General features: G+C 38.4%; 2 protein-coding genes across 3 annotated transcripts; both read left to right on the top strand.

The window, feature by feature from the left end:
- The first annotated feature begins 2,790 nt into the window (after positions 1 to 2,790).
- Positions 2,791 to 6,772, top strand: LOC135209560 (uncharacterized). Its single transcript, XM_064242220.1, has 4 exons — positions 2,791 to 3,013; positions 3,972 to 4,796; positions 5,123 to 5,278; positions 5,984 to 6,772. Exons 1-4 carry the CDS (start codon positions 2,909 to 2,911, stop codon positions 6,521 to 6,523), a joined length of 1,626 nt encoding a protein of 541 aa, XP_064098290.1. The 5' UTR covers positions 2,791 to 2,908; the 3' UTR covers positions 6,524 to 6,772.
- A 966-nt stretch (positions 6,773 to 7,738) lies between these two features.
- On the top strand, positions 7,739 to 17,841 carry LOC135209559 (uncharacterized). Of its 2 annotated transcripts, XM_064242219.1 has the most exons (5): positions 7,739 to 7,977; positions 10,328 to 11,155; positions 11,462 to 11,617; positions 11,884 to 12,250; positions 15,423 to 15,612. In XM_064242219.1, exons 1-5 carry the CDS (start codon positions 7,873 to 7,875, stop codon positions 15,470 to 15,472), a joined length of 1,506 nt encoding a protein of 501 aa, XP_064098289.1. In that variant the 5' UTR covers positions 7,739 to 7,872; the 3' UTR covers positions 15,473 to 15,612. The 2 variants fall into 2 exon arrangements, with proteins under 2 accessions (XP_064098289.1, XP_064098288.1); XM_064242218.1 differs by lacking the exons at positions 7,739 to 7,977; positions 10,328 to 11,155; positions 11,462 to 11,617; positions 11,884 to 12,250 and adding exons at positions 14,225 to 14,500; positions 16,554 to 16,709; positions 17,001 to 17,841 and having other exon boundaries at positions 15,423 to 16,247.
- Positions 17,842 to 18,048: the final 207 nt, after the last annotated feature.

The raw sequence follows: 18,048 nt of genomic DNA, 5'->3' as shown, positions 1-18,048 counted from the left end.
AGTAGTAAAATTTCCTCTTGTACGGAAATCTGGGGAAAAGCAAATCTATAAGGCTCCTCAGAATAAATGTCCCGGGTACGCCAGTTTTGATAGGTGTCCCACGATATCTAACATAATGAATGAATGAAAGTGAAAATGTTGGTTTTCATTCTATGGTAAATTTGGATTCTGTCGTGTCTCTAACTGTTCAGACATTGAGAATAGGAATTTTGTTGTCTGTTTCACCCTTGATTACAAAGAAAGGCATCTCAAATGAAGAAAAACCTGGAATTATTATTGCTGTGGGTTTGAATTCATAAAGTACCAATCAGCATAAAACCCGTTTCCTCCCTAGAACATTGGACACTTTTTAAAAATGCGTAAATAGACAACTATTAAGACTATTTTGAAACTTTTAAACCAACTTGTTTATATACTGCTCCAGGCCCCAATGACATTTGTTGGAATCCTGCCAGTAATAGTAAGACACGCAGGGTGCGTCCACTACAATAAAAAAATGTCGTCAACACAAGTTGACAACATATTGCCAACACATCACAAAGCGCTGATGACAAGTCACTGACTTATTGGTAACTCCAGCGAGTACTTCAAACTAGGGGTGCGTTCACGTTACAATAAAACGTGTCATAAAAAGGTGGACAAATTGTCGCCAACACATCACAAACTGGTCGATAACAAGTTAGCAACTTATGGTAAATCCAACCAACAATTCAAACGATTATCCAGCATTTGCCAAAGCCCGTTCTCAACTTAATGTCGTTGACAAGTTGCCATCTTGTTTGTGACAAGTTTCCAATATGTTTATTGACCTATAGCAGATTCACATCAGCGGTGCATTTGATGTCTAGACCAGTCCCTTACGACGTTCCTGTTTGGCTGTTGATAAGCCAATTGCAGGGCTGGAAACTCTCAGTCTCTCTCCAGAGTTCATATAGCAGGATGTATGCTCCACCTCTCCTGAGGGATGCTTTTGAAAGACGTATCTCTTAAAGGAGGTGGAACATACATCCTGCCTGAATGAACTCTCGAGAGCGACTGAGAGTTTCCAGCCCCGTGACTGGCTTATCAACAGCCAATCAGGAGTGTCGTAAGGGACTGGCATATACATCAGATGCACGGCTGATGTAAATCTGCCATAGGTCAATAAATATGTCTGAAACTTGTCACAAACAAGATGACAACTTGTCAACAACATTAAGTTGAGAATGGGCTTTGGCAAATGCTGGATAATCGTTTGAATTGTTGGTTGGATTTACCATAAGTCGCTAACTTGTTATCGACCAGTTTGTGATGTGTTGGCGACAATTTGTCCACCTTTTTATGACATGTTTTATTGTAACGTGAACGCACCCTTAGTTTGAAGTACTCGCTGGAGTTACTAATAGGTCAGTGACTTGTCATCAGTGCTTTGAGATGTGTTGGCAATATGTTGTCAACTTGTGTTGACGACAGATTGAAATCCAAATCGTTGCGAGAAGACAGTTGTCATCCGAACGAGTTCAAAGTCCACCATATTTGTCGATTCTGCTCTCACATTTCTAGGCTTATGCCGGCGAGTATATACGTAGCTCCGACAATATTGAGCATTAGCATACTGAGAAGTCAGTGTTAGCAATATAATGTTATACAAAGAAAGTGAAAATAGCGAAAAGAAAGTGAATTTCACCAGTGAAAGACAAAGAAAACAGGAGACTTGCAGGGATAACGATTATACGTGTGAAGGAAAATGTACGAAGTATTGGTCAATCGTTTCCTGTCTGACGATTAGGCTCCGAGAATTCAAACTAACACTGAAAAATCGAGACGTTTCGAGGCCACTGTTCAACGTTTATATATAAATATGAAATATATGTATATTAAATAAATAAAAGTATTAATATATATATATATATATATATATATATATATAATATATATATATATATATATATATATATCTATTATTAGATACGTATATGTGTATGTAAGAACAGGGCAATTGAAGACCCTGTGGTTCTTTAAAAAAAAAATTCTTTTGAGGGAAATTTCTAGATACAATTTAGATTTCTTCTATATAATTATAATATGCCTGCAAATAATGTATCAAATTATTACAAGCAACAATCTGGCAACTCTACCCTCATATGTGCCATTCGGCTTTACTAGGAATTATTTTTAACAAAATGAAAGACTGAAATACTAATACTTTCATCATTCCCAAGTTTCACGATATACATTTCAACATGTAGCATAAAACGAGATTAAACATATCTCTCTCTCTCTCTTCTGACAACGAAAAAGTTAGGATTGTATCATCACTTATAAACCTCCTCGAAAGATTAATTTCGATCCACTTACACACACATCCATATACACACATACACACACGCTATATATATAATATATATTATATATATCTATATATATATATATATATATATATATATATATAGTACGTATATGCAATAAACCGGATTCAATAAGCGTTATCAAGAGCGTTCAGAGACAGTCTTTCTTGGAATGTTGCACAACATTAGCTAATCGGCTACGTTACCGGCGTTCTTTCACCATACACCGGCTATCTCGGACGATCTATAGGTACCTAGACCTACTTATGAGTCGTTGTATACATTTATCTTAGTCACATATTGCTAAAATTACATTTAAAAGTAGATAGAGAAAGAATTATCCCTTCTACGTAACGTGGTTTAACAGGTTCTAACAATGACGTCACAACCAACATGGCGCCGCATGAGTCATCCGAGCAGCTCCCGCCGCTCAGGACGTATATAACATTATCAACGCGGCTACTCTCTCAGTAAAGTAGAGGCTAGAGAGCCAACAACAGCTCTCCTGTGCGTGTGTGTGTGTGTGTTCGCGATCGTTTAAAACTATAAACTCTTCGAGAAAAGTAAATAATACCGCAAAGATGGCTGCTTTAGCCATGGTGCTCGATAATATGCTAGGTTGTGTCAACACGGTGTTCCTAAGTTACTCGGACATTCCTGAAAATACGAGGAAACACTACTTCGAGGTAAGACAAAACTTTTTGATCATAACTCTGGGAGATATATTATATATTCAGTGACATTATTTATTTAGGGACAGGTTAGCAAAGCGTATCGAAGCTACAATGTTTATCCTTTTCTATATTTCTTATGGCATAAGGTATCTATTATTTATTTTAATAATAATGATGATACTTAGGTCATGGTACTGGTGGGCGTCTAATCAGCTGATTCACACGACGCTGCACTAGATTGTCAAAACGATTACGAAAGCGCCTATATGTGGGAGCATTAATTCTTGTATATTATAAGCTTTTGAAACCGTCGTGTTACTCCTGAAAGAGGGAAGATAAATGGGTGACGATATTAACAGCAAATAGCGGAAAATGAAAAGAAGGAAAGTCTACACATGACGCAACAACATGTAACGATATTGGTCTAGGATTCACGAGTCAAGTTGAGAAGAAGAAGAAGAACGTAAACAATGGCTGAGGAAGAGAAATAGTAGAAAATAACATAAGATATATAAAATATACGAAAATATCGATTACCCAAAGACCTAAACCGTTAGGCTAATTGTTTGTAATTAAACTGCTAGGAATGTGGATATAACAGAAACAAAAGTAACGTGTAGCTTACGGGTAGGAACCGAGGATCAAAAGTGCATGGAATGTTATATAGAATTAAGTTACGTAAACAAAGGAACGTTTACGGCAGCTAGCCTATATGAATTAAATGGGAAGAGTGCAACTGTCAAGAAATTTCAACTTGCACACAACTCTCTCTCTCTCTCTCTCTCTCTCTCTCTCTCTCTCTCTTCTCTCTCTCTCTCTCTCTCTATCAGAGACACACTCACGGAACAGATTCAACTTTGTAGAAGAATGATCGATGAATTGAAGAATTAGGTCCTAATTTTATAATGGAAAGAGTAAACATTTCAAGTTCTTCATGCTCGTCAGTATTTTAAGATGTCTATTGTTTCAGGGGCTGGTTCCACTGCTCAGATGCCAAGGGTGTTCCGGCAACTTCAGTGATGAATGCCAACCAAGAAACCTTTCGTGTGGCCACACACTCTGCACTCCTTGCACAGAGACATTGCTTGCAGGTGAAATGCCTTGCCCTGAATGCTGTCAAAAACATAGAAAGAACAAGGATGGCGAACCACCAGTGAACTACCAACTATTAAGAGTCAGTCGATCTGTGGGAATCAAAGAAATTAACATTGGTGGTGTAAATAGTACTATGTTGTCTGCTGACTTTTCCCAGTGTCACAAGCAAAACGCCGGGCAGTGCGTCGTCCACGACTGCCCCAAAGTGTTGTTCTGCCTCTCTTGTAATTCGTGGGTTTGTGAAAACTGCTTAGTACTAGACCATCCAACTCCCCCTAGGGGCACATGTAGGGTCATCCAGCTTACAGACGCCATAAATAAGATCAGAACGAAGTACGAAGAGGTTGCCTCCCAGGTCCTGAAGGGGATCGAGACTATGAAGGACGACTTCGAACTGGAATTTGGAATGCACGACCTCTGTCTCAAACACTGCACTCAGGAGAGATCTCACCTGCGCTTGCTAGAAGAACTCGACCCTCTGTTGCTGGGCAAAAGGGAGGAAAATGACGAGGAAGTGAGGAAGGCCAAAGGCCGTTTGAAAGAGTTGGCTGATTCATTTCGGGCCACAAATGCTCCTGAGGAGATGACGGGGTCTTGCAAAGGGCTTCTCGACTTCCAAGAGGAACTGAAGGCCATCATCACCCAGGAAAAAGAAAGGCTGACGTCACCACATCCAATAATGGTGGAGCATCTCAGAATGGTGAGGAAGAAATCCTTTAGAATCTTAATCACCAAGACAAAAACGTTTATGTTATAACAATAATAATAGATTTAGTAATTACTTCCATTATCATTATCTATTGCTAAGTACATATTTGCATGCAATTATGTATATAAATTAATAAATGAATTGACTTTGCATAAAAAATATATAGAGTCCATGCAGGTATAAGTACAGTTAGGCATAAATGATTATGATAAGAAGTTCAAACACTGACGTCCACACCTACACACACTAAGACTGGAATGAGTATTCCAGGCGAAAAAATCTAGAAGACCACTTGAAAATGTACCTCTCTTTTCCAGGATATCAAAAGGTTAACCGAGGGAAGGGAACCACTTTATGCAACGTTGCAAGAGAACGGAAGACACAAATGGGCCAAAGTTGTTCTCAAAGACCAGGCACTTTTAGTCTACGCACTGAATGAAGGAAAGCCTCCTAGTGATGGTGTTTCGCTACCTGTAAGTATCAATGCGGCCTTATCATGGGAAGAATAGGAAAACAGTCAATGTTCTAAAGGGTCCACAATAATACAAAGTGTTGGGAGTACGTGTATAATTTTTAAAACTTTACAAAAAGCTTTCGAACCCTTCCCTGGGTTCATCTTCAGTCTAAATTAACAGTTAGTTACAACATGTACTGAGGTGAATTTAAAAAAAAACAAGAGTCGTTGAAGATCGTTGACAACGGTCGTTAGCTCGTTTATGGACCAGTGATGAAGAAAGAGGGCAGTTAAATTCACCTCAGTACATGTTGTAACTAACTGTTAATTTGGACTGAAGATGAACCCAGGGAAAGGTTCGAAAGCTTTTTGTAAAGTTTTAAAGATTTTACAAGGACTAGCAACACTTTGTATTATTGTGGACTCTTTAGAACATTATATATACTCTCGCGATAGGGAGTTTTTCCCCAACAAAAACAGTCAATATTTAGAAAGCTTTTAATAAAATTACCAATGTATAAAAGGTCTCTAGAATTCATTCTTTGTTTTAAAATTAAGTACTGTGTTCCTAGTGTGCATATTGTGTCTAGTCTGCCTAAAATTGTTCAAGATTTCTTCCCACAGCTAGAGCAACAAAATTCACAGCGAAATGATCAAAGTTATAGGAGAAATATTAGTTGTTTCATAACAACACTTGTTAAATAATGCTATCTTTCTTCTCCAGTACAAATTCGTGGAAGCGTTGCTGGAAAATCGCAAGAAAACGGTGTTTCTGGAACTGGAGGCTGACGGAGAGCCCTTGCAAGGAAGAGTGTTCATTCAGTTAAACGATGAGGGTCCTATGCATCAACAAATGATCCTGATGTGCTCTGGGAAGAAGGGCGTCTCCTTCAGGAACACCAGGTTATTCAAGGACGAAGAGGGATATCTGAGCGGGGGCGTTTACCACAATGCCAATGGCTCCAAGGGCGGGACCATAGTTCCAGATCTCGGAGACTGTTGGGCACCTACTGTGTACAAGGGGATGAAGACTTCGGGTGCAGTCGTGGGCAGCAAGACCTCCACCAAGTTCCACTTCATCCTCGGGACGAGTAAAGACCATATTTACGATGTTCTCGGCTTCGTAAGGCAAGGTCTTCACGTCTTAAAAGCTGCTGCTAAGCTGGAGCCAGTTACGAAATGCTACGTCAAAGACTGTGGAATCTTTATTCCAGTTGGGACAGTGACTGATAGTGACAGTACAGTCACTGACACTGAAAATTAATTGAGTGCTTTTATACCAAAGAATTCTCTACATCTATATAACATCTATCTCTTTATATGTACATATAATTTGTACAGTTGTATTTTTTTTTACATAACTGACAATCCACTGGATCGTCTCAGATGTGATATTAGTCATTAGAATCTGTTACACGTCTCTCCAATGGAGAGGAATTTTTAAATACATTTTCAATTGTTTTTTTACTGCTCTGTTATGTTGTTGATTTTTGTGAATAAATGAATAAATAAGCCTTTGATATTTATATAAATTCCCACGAAAGAACATCGAGGAATCTCTCTCTCTCTCTCTCAAATCTTGCGAGCAGAGTAGTCAAGGGTAGATTTTCAGACCTTGGAAGGACGCTATATGTTACCTCGTTTCTGTAAGTTTCCTGGGTAACTTTGAAGTTAGAAAACTATCCAAGTTCATCAGATCAAATTATATTCACCATTCATAAAACTGAACACGGGGAAAATGAAATGGAGTGATATTGAAACTCATGTGTTGAATTCAAAATTTAAAATAATTTCATAAAGGTTAAACATATTAAAGAGTAATTACATAAGAGACAGATGAAATGAATGACTCGAAGGGAATTATAGCTCAATGGCACTCAAGTGTACCAAGTATTAACAGAGTTGAAAGGATAAGGGCAATCATCCTTTCAACACAGGCTGAAGAGTCTGGCAATACAAGGCCACACACGAAGTCAGACAATGAAAGAAGCTTGCACTGACCTTTTCCATCTCATATCTCCATTAGATTATACCAAAATTCAGGTATCTCCTGAGAAAGCAAAGGATACACCGCCTCCTTTGGCCAAATAAGGACCCTCCATTCTTCCGGCAAGCATAGACAAACACACGCCTACATATATATAACAAAATTTAACCGGATCTAACGCACGTTATGAAAAGCGTTCAGATAATAATGGATTTGTTTGGTGCAATGTTCCAAAGCGCTACGTGATCGGACCAAGTTACCAGCATTCTTTCGCCAGAAAAAGGTTATCTCGGACGATTTATACGTTCCTAGACCCACTTACAAGTTGCTATATACAAATATTTCACTTGTAGATTACTAAAAGTATATATAGAAGTAGACAGAGAGGGAATTATTCCTTCTACCTAACGTGGTGTAACAGGTTCCAACAATGACGTCACTCATGACGTAGCTGCCACGGCTCGGGCAACTATTCAATGCTCCTCCCTCAGGCAGTCAGTCAGTTGGTCTACTCCAGAGCAAATACCTGCGCTACCGTGTGCCTGAGTATGTGTGCACGTGTGTGTGCGCGAGAGAGAGTGAGCGGGCTTCTATAACTCCTCGAGAAGAGTAAATATAGTGCATAGATGGCTGCTCTATCCATATTTCTCGATAATATGCTAGGTTATGTCAACACGGTGTTCCTAAGTTACAGGGACATTCCTGAAGATACGAATAAAACCTGCTTTGAGGTAAGATAAAAAAAAGTTATATTTCACATATTCAAACCACTTTCTGGGTAATATTTTATTTAGTGACGTGTTAGCGTTGCGTATTGAAGCTTCATTGTTTCTATTTTTTCTATATTTCTTACGGCATAAGATACTAAGTACTTAGTGTGCGTCTGATCAGCCGAGTCACACAATGCTGGGCTTGACATACATTCGCGAAAACATCTATATTAGGGACCATTAATTCTTGTATATTATACGTTTTTGAAATGGTCATGCTACTTCTGAAAGAGGGAATACAAATGGGTGGCGATAAAATCAGCAGTAATAACGGAAAAGAAAAAGAAGGAAAGTCTACACGAGATGCAACAACATGTAACGATATTGGTCTAGGATTCACGAGTCAGGTGGAGAAGAAGAACATAGGGTAGACAACCGCAGACGATCCATCGTCATCGCTGGCCAGGCCTTATTCACTCGATATTTAATTGGTGAAACAAGAATACAATTACAACTTTAAGCATACCATTCAAAAGATTGAAGTTTCGTTAACATAATGTGATATATGAAAGCCCCATACGAACTAAAATAAGCATGTGAGCTCTTCGTAAAATATGTTTTCAAGGCAGTTTTGAAATCCAATATGGCGGCAATCGCGTGGCTGGCCGTTCTAACCACAGACAATTCACCATCTTTCCCAGCACACATTTGAACAATGTTAGCGTATATATGTATCGTTTATTGATCTTACTCAAGATTGCAGTTGTAATCAGCACAATAAAACAACATTTTGTTGCCTATATTAGTGAAAGTATGAAACTTTTTATTCATTCTTTTCTTGTAATCGGTGGTTTTATCCTTACTGCCATCACAACTGAAACTCCACAGTGTTTATTTGATTGTAATTATATACATTTTGGTCTTAATTTACTCCAAATTGCACTTGAACCACGTTGGTGTTCCTGGTTCCTATGCACTCACTCCGCAAACACAGTTACGAGCAGCAGACGACTACACTATTTATGAGGTGCAAAGCTTTATTCCCTTAATTGTTTACTTTACTCATTATTTAGTTTAACTTTACTTCAAAATGTTTATTTAATTCATGTCTCTTATCTCTTTTTTGCAACCAAATTAACTCCGAAAAATTACAGATACTCCTGAAGTACATATGAGCAGACGACGGCAAAATGACTCATCGTTGCCAATCTAGTGGAGCTTCACACATACGCCGATGCATTTACAAACTGCTTCCATGAATGCTAGTTGTCATAGTATTGCAGGAATGATAAAATTGCTGTAATATGTATATATACCACAAATAGATACGCTAATTTCACTTATTTCCCCGGTTTTGTGTAAGTCTTATACCCAGTTTGGAGGGTAAACACATACCAATTGACAACACTGATAAACAATTGTAGAGCCCAAAACGCAGCAAAGAATGCCGTGGTCCCCTTGAATAAGTAAGGGTTAGAGGTCGGGTTTACGATTGTTGTGATGAAAGTGCCCCAAAATCTATGGGTACAAGTGGTGTGCGGATTTAGCACAGGAAATGGGAAGTTTGTTGACACAAGCGACTCCGCAAACATCGAGATGGCATCAATCTTCTAAACTTTTAAATCGTAAGTAAAAATTTCGAAAGCGTTTTGGGGTAGTGTGCACTGCGTTGGCCACACTTTTCATTACCCTCTGTTTAAATATTAAAATATGGCCTTAATTTCTAACTTTGGAGAAAATACTTACCTCGAAAGGAGAGTAGAGGTCTTGAGCTCCTGCTATCACCACCAACAACTTATGACTGATGACATCTCCAGTGTCAGGACGTGTTAAAGTACTTTTTTGGAGGGAGGCCAAAACCACGGTAGTCGGTGAGTTAGCCAGGCCACTCAGTTGTTTACCCTAAACAATGGTTAGCTTTGCAGTCGAGATCCTGGAATATCTGGAGGAAGAAAAATTCTAGAAAATAACATTGAGATACAAAATGTATCAGAAAATCGCCATTATCTAAACTGTTAGGCTTATGGTTTGTATTTAAACTGTCTAAGTGAAGGCTGCAACGAATGTGGATATAACAGAAACGAAATAAATAGTACAAGAAATATTATATAGAAATAAGTTACATAAACAAAGAAACGTTTACAATAGCCTACAGGAATAAAATGGGAAGGTTGCAACTGTACAGAAATTTTACCTTACAGCTGATTGACTCACACTCGCACACACAAACACCCAAATTTAGAACAGACTCAAGTTTGTAGAAGAATGATTAAGGAATTGAAGAATTACGTCCTTATTACAGTGGAAAGAATAACCATATCAAGTTCTTTATTCATCCTAGTATTTTAAGATGTTTACTTTATTGTTTCAGGGTCTGGTTCCACTGTTCAGATGCCAAGAGTGTTCCAACAACTTCAGTGATGACTGCCAACCCAGGAACCTTTCGTGTGGCCACACACTCTGCACTCCTTGCACAGAGGTATTGCTTGCAGGTGAAAAGCCTTGCCCTGAATGCTTTCAACAACATAATAGAAACAAGGATGGCGAACTACAAGTGAACTACCCGCTATTAAAAGTCATTCGATCTGTGGGAATCAAAGAAATTAACATTGATAACGTTAATAGTACCATTTTGTCTGCTGACTTTTCCCAGTATCATAACAAACAAGACTTCAGGAAGTGCGTCATCCACGACAGCCCCAAAGTGTTGTTCTGCCTCTCTTGCAGTTCGTGGGTTTGTGAAAATTGCATAGTACTAGCCCATCCAAATCTCCCTAGGGGCTCCTGTAGGATCCTCCAGCTCACAGAAGCCATAGATAAGATCAGAACAAAGTACAAAGAGGTTGCTTCACAGGTCCTGAAGGAAATCGAGACTATGAAGGACGACTTCGAACTGGAATTGGAAATGCATGACTTCTGCCTCAAACACTGCACTCAAGAGAGAACTCATCTGCGCTTGGTAGAAGAAGTCGACCCTCTGTTGCTGGGCAAAAGGGAGGAAAATGACGAGGAAGTGAGGAAGGCCAAAGGCCGTTTGAAAGAGTTGACCGATTCATTTCGGGCCACAAATGCTCCTGAGGAGATGACGGTGTCTTGCAAAGGGCTTCTCGATTTCCAAGAGGAACTGAAGGCCATCATCACCCAAGAAAAAGAAAGGCTGACGTCACCACGTCCCATAATGGTGGAACACTTCAGAATGGTGAGGAAGATATCCTTTAGTATTACAATTCCAAGACAAAAAAAATGCTATAACAATAATAATAAATTAATTAATTCCATTGCTGTTATCTATTGCTAAGTAAATATTTGTATGCACGTAAGCATATAAACTAGTAAAAAAATCTTGGGATTGCATAAAAATATACATAGTTAATCCAGGTATACATAAGTACAGTTAGGCATAAATGATTAGGATGACAAGCTCAGACATACACACAAGCAGACTTGAATGGAAATTCCAGGCGAGAAGAATCTGGATGACTAAGAATGTACCTCTCTTTTCCAGGAGATCAAAAGGTTAGCCGAGGGAAGGGAACCACTCTATGCAACGTTGCAAGAGAACGGAAGACACAGATGGGCTAAAGTTGTTATCAAAGACACAACACTTTTGGTCTATGCACTGAATGAAGGAAACCCCCCTAGTGATGGTGTTACGTTACCAGTAAGTACAAATGCAGCCTTATTATGAGAAGAATAGGAAATTAATCAATATTTAGACAGCTTTTAATAAAGTTACTAATGTATAAAAGGTCCCTAGAATTCAGTCTGTGCTTAAAAATAAGATACTGTGTTTCCAGCGTTCATATTGTATTTTCGTTGCACAGCTACAGCAATAAAATTCACAGAGAAATGATCAAAGTCATAATGAGAAATATTAGTTATGTTTAGTATCAACATTTGTTAGATGATGCCATCTTTCCTCTACAGTACAAGTTCGTGGAGGCTTTGCTGGAAAATCGCAAGAAGACGCTGTTTCTGGAACTGGAGGCAGACGGAGAGAACTTGCAAGGAAGAGTGTTCATTCAATTACAGGAGGAAGGCCCCATGCAGCAGCAAATGCTGCTGATGTGCTCTGGGAAGAAGGACGTCTCCTTCAGGAACACCAGGTTCTTCCGGGACGAAGAGGGATACTTGAGCGGGGGAGTTTACCACAATGCCGATGGCTCCAAGGGCGGGACCATAGTTCCAGACATCTTACACCATCACGGGGAGTGTTTGGCCAGACAGATGAGGACTTTGGGTGCAGTCGTGGGCTGCCAGATCTCCACCAAGTTCCACTTCATACTAGGGACGAGTAAGTACGACATTGACTACGTTGTCGGCTTCGTAAAGCAAGGTCTTCACGTCATAAAAGCTGCTGCTAAGCTGGAACCAGTTACGAAATGTTACGTCAAAGACTGTGGAATCTTGATTCCAGTTGGGACAGTGACTGATAGTGACAGCACAGTGACTGACACTGAACATGAATCTACTCAGTGATTTTATATAATGCAATCCTCTACATTTGAATAACATCCATCTCATATATATATATATATATATATATATATATATATATATATATATATATATATATATATATATATATATATACATATATATATACATATATATATATATATATATATATATATATATACTATATATATATCATATACTATATACATATATATATATATATATATATATATATATACTATATATATAAATATATATACATACATACATATATATATATGATATATATATATATATATATATATATATATACGTATATATATGTATATATATATATATATATATATATATACCACACACACGCATATATATATATATAAGGTATAAGCTTATACCTTTATTATTGATTTTATCACGTTCCAAACTTTCGTGATTCATTTATTACTATACACACCACACACCACACACACACACACACACACACACACATAATATATATATATATTATATATATATATATATATATATATATATATATAGTAATTTGCATGTTGTTCAGTCATATGCAAGATGTGATATTAGTCATTAGAATCTGCTACACGTCTCTCCAATGGAGAAGAATGTTATATATATATATATATATATTATTGTTTTTACTTCTCTCTTCTGTTGATAATTTTTTAAAAATAAATTAATAAATTGGCTTTTGATTTCTACATAAATTCACACGAAAGGACATTGAGGAAAATAAATAATATAAAACTGAACCGAGATTATTGCGGAATCAAAGGGATTGTTATCATATACAGAATGCATTAGTGAGCATATACTTACGTATACACACGCACGGAACCTGACGACGCGTTTTTGAATAATAATGGAGCCGAGATCTTCCGTTGTGAAATGAAATATATGTTTCGCTAAATACGTTTATCCTTCACTTGAAATTCCTCATAAATCACTTGGGAGACCTTCGGGTGATCGATCACTTCCACCAGAACCTCACAGCCTCCCTGATCTTGAGTTGATCTTCCACTGCTAATCTGCAACTCAACTACCTCCTCCTCAGATCATTCGTATATATTGGCTCTTCATTCGATGCCAATTCCAATGTGACTTTTCTCACTTTTCGTCTGTATTGGCTTCTTCACTCTTCCATTATTGTTTCAAGTTAGACTTTTCTATTGATTTCGTTCAACAGCTGCGATTGAGTTACAGTAACGGCATTCAAAAAGGTCAAGGTTTCAATTACTCATTATTTTCTGTTAACCTCTGAAATCTATTGATTAACTCGCTCGCATCTTCTGGTCACGCCTTTTGCCCTATAATGTACAGGATAAACACATGAATACGTACGGGCGAAGGTCGGTTGGAAAAACACACTTTAAATAAAAGAAAAAATAAATTCTTTCATTATTCCTATGTAATTCCTATGTTTCACAATAAACTTTCTAAGATGTTGCATGAAATGAGATTAAAATTTTCTCTCTCTCTCTCTCTCTCTCTCTCTCTCTCTAATAATGGATTGGTTTGGTGGGACGTTGCAAAGCTCTACCTGATCGGCCAAAGTTACCGGCATCTTTCGCCAGAAAAAGGTTATCTCGGACGATTTATAGGTTCCTAGACAAACTTATAAGTTGCTTTATACATTTATTTTACTTATACATTGCTTAAAGTATATATAGAAGTAGACAGAGGGGATGATTCCTTCTACGTAACGTGGTGTAACAGGTTTCAACAATGACGTCAATCATGACGTAGCTGTCACGGTTCAGGCAACGTACTCAATGCTCCTCCTTGTCCGGGCTGTCCCTCCCTCAGTCAGTCAGTTGGTATAGTCTCGAGAGTGAACAACTGCTCTACCGTGTGCCTGTGTATGTGTGTTTGTTTGTGTGTATGTGTGTGTGTGCGTGCGCGAGAGAGAGAGTGAGCGAGCGTCTATAACTATAAACTCATCGAGAAGAGTAAATATAGTGCATAGATGGCTGCTCTACCTATATTACTCGATAATATGCTAGGTTACGTCAACACGGTGTTCCTAAGTTACAGGGACATTCCTGAAGATACGAGGAAACACTACTTCGAGGTAAGACGAAAAAAGTTATATTTCATATTCAAACCACTTTCTGGGTAATATTTTATTTAGTTGGTGAGGGGTTGGGGGAGCATATCGAAGGTTCAGTGTTTATACTTTTTCTATATTTCTTACGGCATAAGATACTAATTTTTTGGAACTGGTGGGCGTCTGATCAGGCTCAGCCGAGTCACACGACGCTGGGGTTGGCAATATGTTCACGAAAACGTCTATATTTGGGAGCATTAATTCTTGTATATCATTCGTTTTTGAAACCGTCATGCTACTCCTGAAAGAGGGAAGACAAATGGGTGACGATAATAACAGCAGTAATAACGGAAAATGAAAATACGGAAAGCCAACACGAGACTCAACAACATGTAACGGTATTTGGTCTAGGATTCACGAGTTAGTTTGAGATGAAGAGGAAGAACGTAAACACTGGTTAGCTTACAGAGATCCTGAAATATCTGGAGGAAGAGAAATTTTAGAAAAGAACATTGAGATACAAAAGATATCAGAAAATAGCCATTATCTGAACCTTTAGGCTTATGGTTTGTACTTAAACTGTCATAGTGAAGGCTGCAACGAATGTGGATATAACAGAAACAAAAATATGTGTAGATTATGGGTAGATGGGTAGGAACTGAGGATAAATAGTACATGAAATATTATTTAGAAATAAGTTACATGAACAAATAAACGTTTACAATAGCCTACAGGAATAAAATATGAGGGATGCAACTATGTAGAAATTTTACCTTACACCTAACTAACTCATACACATAAACATACATACCCACAAATTGATAACATTAAAAGTTTGTAGAAGAATGATTTATGAAGAATTGGGACCTTATTTCAGTGGAAAGAATAACCATGTCAAGTTCTTTATTCTTCTTATTATTTCAAGATGTTTACTTTATTGTTTCAGGGTCTGGTTCCACTGTTCAGATGCCAAGGATGTTCCAACAACTTCAGTGATGAATGCCAACCCAGGAACCTTTCGTGTGGCCACACACACTGTACTCCTTGCACAGAGACATTGCTTGCAGGTGAAAAACCTTGCCCTGAATGCTGTCAAAAACATCAAAGAAGCACGGATGGCGAACCACAGGTGAACTACCAACTATTAAGAGTCAGTCGATCTGTGGGAATCAAAGAACTTAACATTGGTGGTGTAAAGAATACAGTTTTGTCTTCTGATGTTTCCCAGTATCACAAGGAAGACGTCGGGAAGTGCATTGTCCACGACAGCCCCAAAGAGTTGTTCTGCCTCTCTTGCAGTTCGTGGGTTTGTGAAAACTGCATAGTACTAGACCATCCAACTCTCCCTAGGGGCTCCTGTAGGGTCATCCAGCTTACAGAAGCCATAGACAAAATCAGAACAAAGTATGAAGAGGTTGCTTCACAGGTCCTGAAGGAGATCGAGACTATGAAGGACGACTTCGAACTGGAATTTGGAATGCACGACCTCTGTCTCAAACACTGCACTCAGGAGAGATCTCACCTGCGCTTGCTAGAAGAACTCAACCCTCTGTTGCTGGGCAAAAGGGAGGCAAATGACGAGGAAGTGAGGAAGGCCAAAGGCCGTTTGAAAGAGTTGGCTGATTCATTTCGGGCCACAAATGCTCCTGAGGAGATGACGGTGCCTTGCAAAGGGCTTCTCGACTTCCAAGAGGAACTGAAGGCCATTATTACCCAGGAAAAAGAAAGGCTGACGTCACTACGTCCCATAATGGTGGAACATTTCAGAATGGTGAGGAAGAAATCCTTTAGTATTACAATTCCAAGACAAAAAAAATGCTATAACAATAATAATAAATTAATTAATTCCATTGCTGTTATCTATTGCTAAGTAAATATTTGCATGCACGTAAGCATATAAACTAGTAAACAAATCTTGGGATTGCATAAAAATATACATAGTTAATCCAGGTATACATAAGTACAGTTAGGCATAAATGATTAGGATGACAAGCTCAGACATACACACAAGCAGACTTGAATGGAAATTCCAGGCGAGAAGAATCTGGAAGACTAAGAATGTACCTCTCTTTTCCAGGAGATCAAAAGGTTAGCCGAGGGAAGGGAACCACTTTATGCAACGTTGCAAGAGAACGGAAGACACAGATGGGCCCGTGTTGCTCTCAAAGACCAAACACTTTTGGTCTATGCACTGAATGAAGGAAAGCCACCTAGTGATGGTGTTACGCTCCCAGTAAGTACAAATGCAGCCTTTCCATGGGAAGAATAGGAAAGTAATCAATATTTAGACAGCTTTTAATAAAGTTACTAATGTGTAAAAGGTCTCTAGAATTCATTCTGTGATTACAAATTAGGTACTGTGTTTCCAGGTGTCATAGTGTGTCCAATCTGTCTAAAATTGCTTATGTTTTCATTGCACAGCTACAGCAATAAAATTCACAGAGAAATTATCAAAGTCATAATGAGAAATATTAGTTATGTTTAGTAACAACATTTGTTAAATGATGCCATCTTTCCTCTACAGTACAAGTTCGTGGAGGCTTTGCTGGAAAATCGCAAGAAGACGCTGTTTCTGGAACTGGAGGCAGACGGTGAGAACTTGCAAGGGAGGGTGTTCATTCAATTAGGGGGGGAGGGACCTCCGGAGAAGCAAATGTTGCTGATGTGCTCTGGGAAGAAGGGCGTCTCCTTCAGGAACACCAGATTCTTCCGGGACGAAGAGGGGCATTTGAGCGGGGGAGTTTACCACAATGCCGATGGCCCCAAGGGCGGGCCCATTGTTCCAGACCTCACTGACTATTGTGGGAACTTCGTGGCCACTGGGATGAAGACTCTGGGAACAGTCGTGGGCTGCCAGACCTCCACCAAGTTCTACTTCGTCCTCGGGAGCAGTAAAGACCTCATTAACGACGTTGTCGGCTTCGTAAAGCAAGGTCTCCACGTCATAAAAGCTGCTGCTAAGCTGGAACCAGTTACGAAATGCTACGTCAAAGACTGTGGAATCTTGATTCCAGTTCGGACAATGACTGACAGTGAGAAGACAGTGACTGACAATGAAAATGAATCTACCGAGTGATTTTATACTAACACAATTCTCTATACCTGTATAACATCTATCTTCTTATATGTTTATATAATTTGTACAGTTGTTCAGTAATATGCAAGATGCCTGTGTAAGTAAAATACTGTATATTTGTTTTTTACATAACTGACAAACCAATGGATTGTCTCAGATGTGATATTAGTCATTAGAATCTGTTACACGTCTCTCCAATGGAGAGGAATTTTCCATATATATATATAGTTTTTATTGTTTTCACGGCTCTCTTATTTTGTTGATTTTGGCGAATAAATGAATAAATTGGCCTTTGATTTTATATATAATTTCCCATGAAAGAACACTGAGCAAAATAAATAATTTTCGTTTGGGAATTCTCTACTAATTATATATATATATATATATATATATATATATATATATATATATATATATATGACTGGTAAAATGTCCTTTTACAACAAAATTCCATTTAATAAAAGGAGCCCATACATCAAAACATAGAAAGTATGTA

The sequence above is a fragment of the Macrobrachium nipponense genome, chromosome 38 (genome assembly GCF_015104395.2).
Source record: "Macrobrachium nipponense isolate FS-2020 chromosome 38, ASM1510439v2, whole genome shotgun sequence".
NCBI classification, from domain to species: Eukaryota; Metazoa; Arthropoda; class Malacostraca; order Decapoda; family Palaemonidae; genus Macrobrachium; species Macrobrachium nipponense.
Note: the sequence above shows the minus strand (reverse complement) of the source record. Positions and strands in the feature narration are given on the sequence as shown.

What these genes read in the sequence shown, in the direction of transcription:
- LOC135209559 (XM_064242218.1), top strand. Translation starts at nt 14,396, where the DNA reads ATGGCTGCTCTACCTATATTACTCGATAATATGCTAGGTTACGTCAAC. An exon ending in TGGTGGAACATTTCAGAATG is followed by an intron (nt 16,248 to 16,553) that starts GTGAGGAAGAAA and finishes TCTCTTTTCCAG; the next exon opens with GAGATCAAAAGGTTAGCCGA. An exon ending in GTGATGGTGTTACGCTCCCA is followed by an intron (nt 16,710 to 17,000) that starts GTAAGTACAAAT and finishes TTTCCTCTACAG; the next exon opens with TACAAGTTCGTGGAGGCTTT.
- LOC135209560 (XM_064242220.1), top strand. Translation starts at nt 2,909, where the DNA reads ATGGCTGCTTTAGCCATGGTGCTCGATAATATGCTAGGTTGTGTCAAC. An exon ending in CGAGGAAACACTACTTCGAG is followed by an intron (nt 3,014 to 3,971) that starts GTAAGACAAAAC and finishes CTATTGTTTCAG; the next exon opens with GGGCTGGTTCCACTGCTCAG. An exon ending in TGGTGGAGCATCTCAGAATG is followed by an intron (nt 4,797 to 5,122) that starts GTGAGGAAGAAA and finishes TCTCTTTTCCAG; the next exon opens with GATATCAAAAGGTTAACCGA.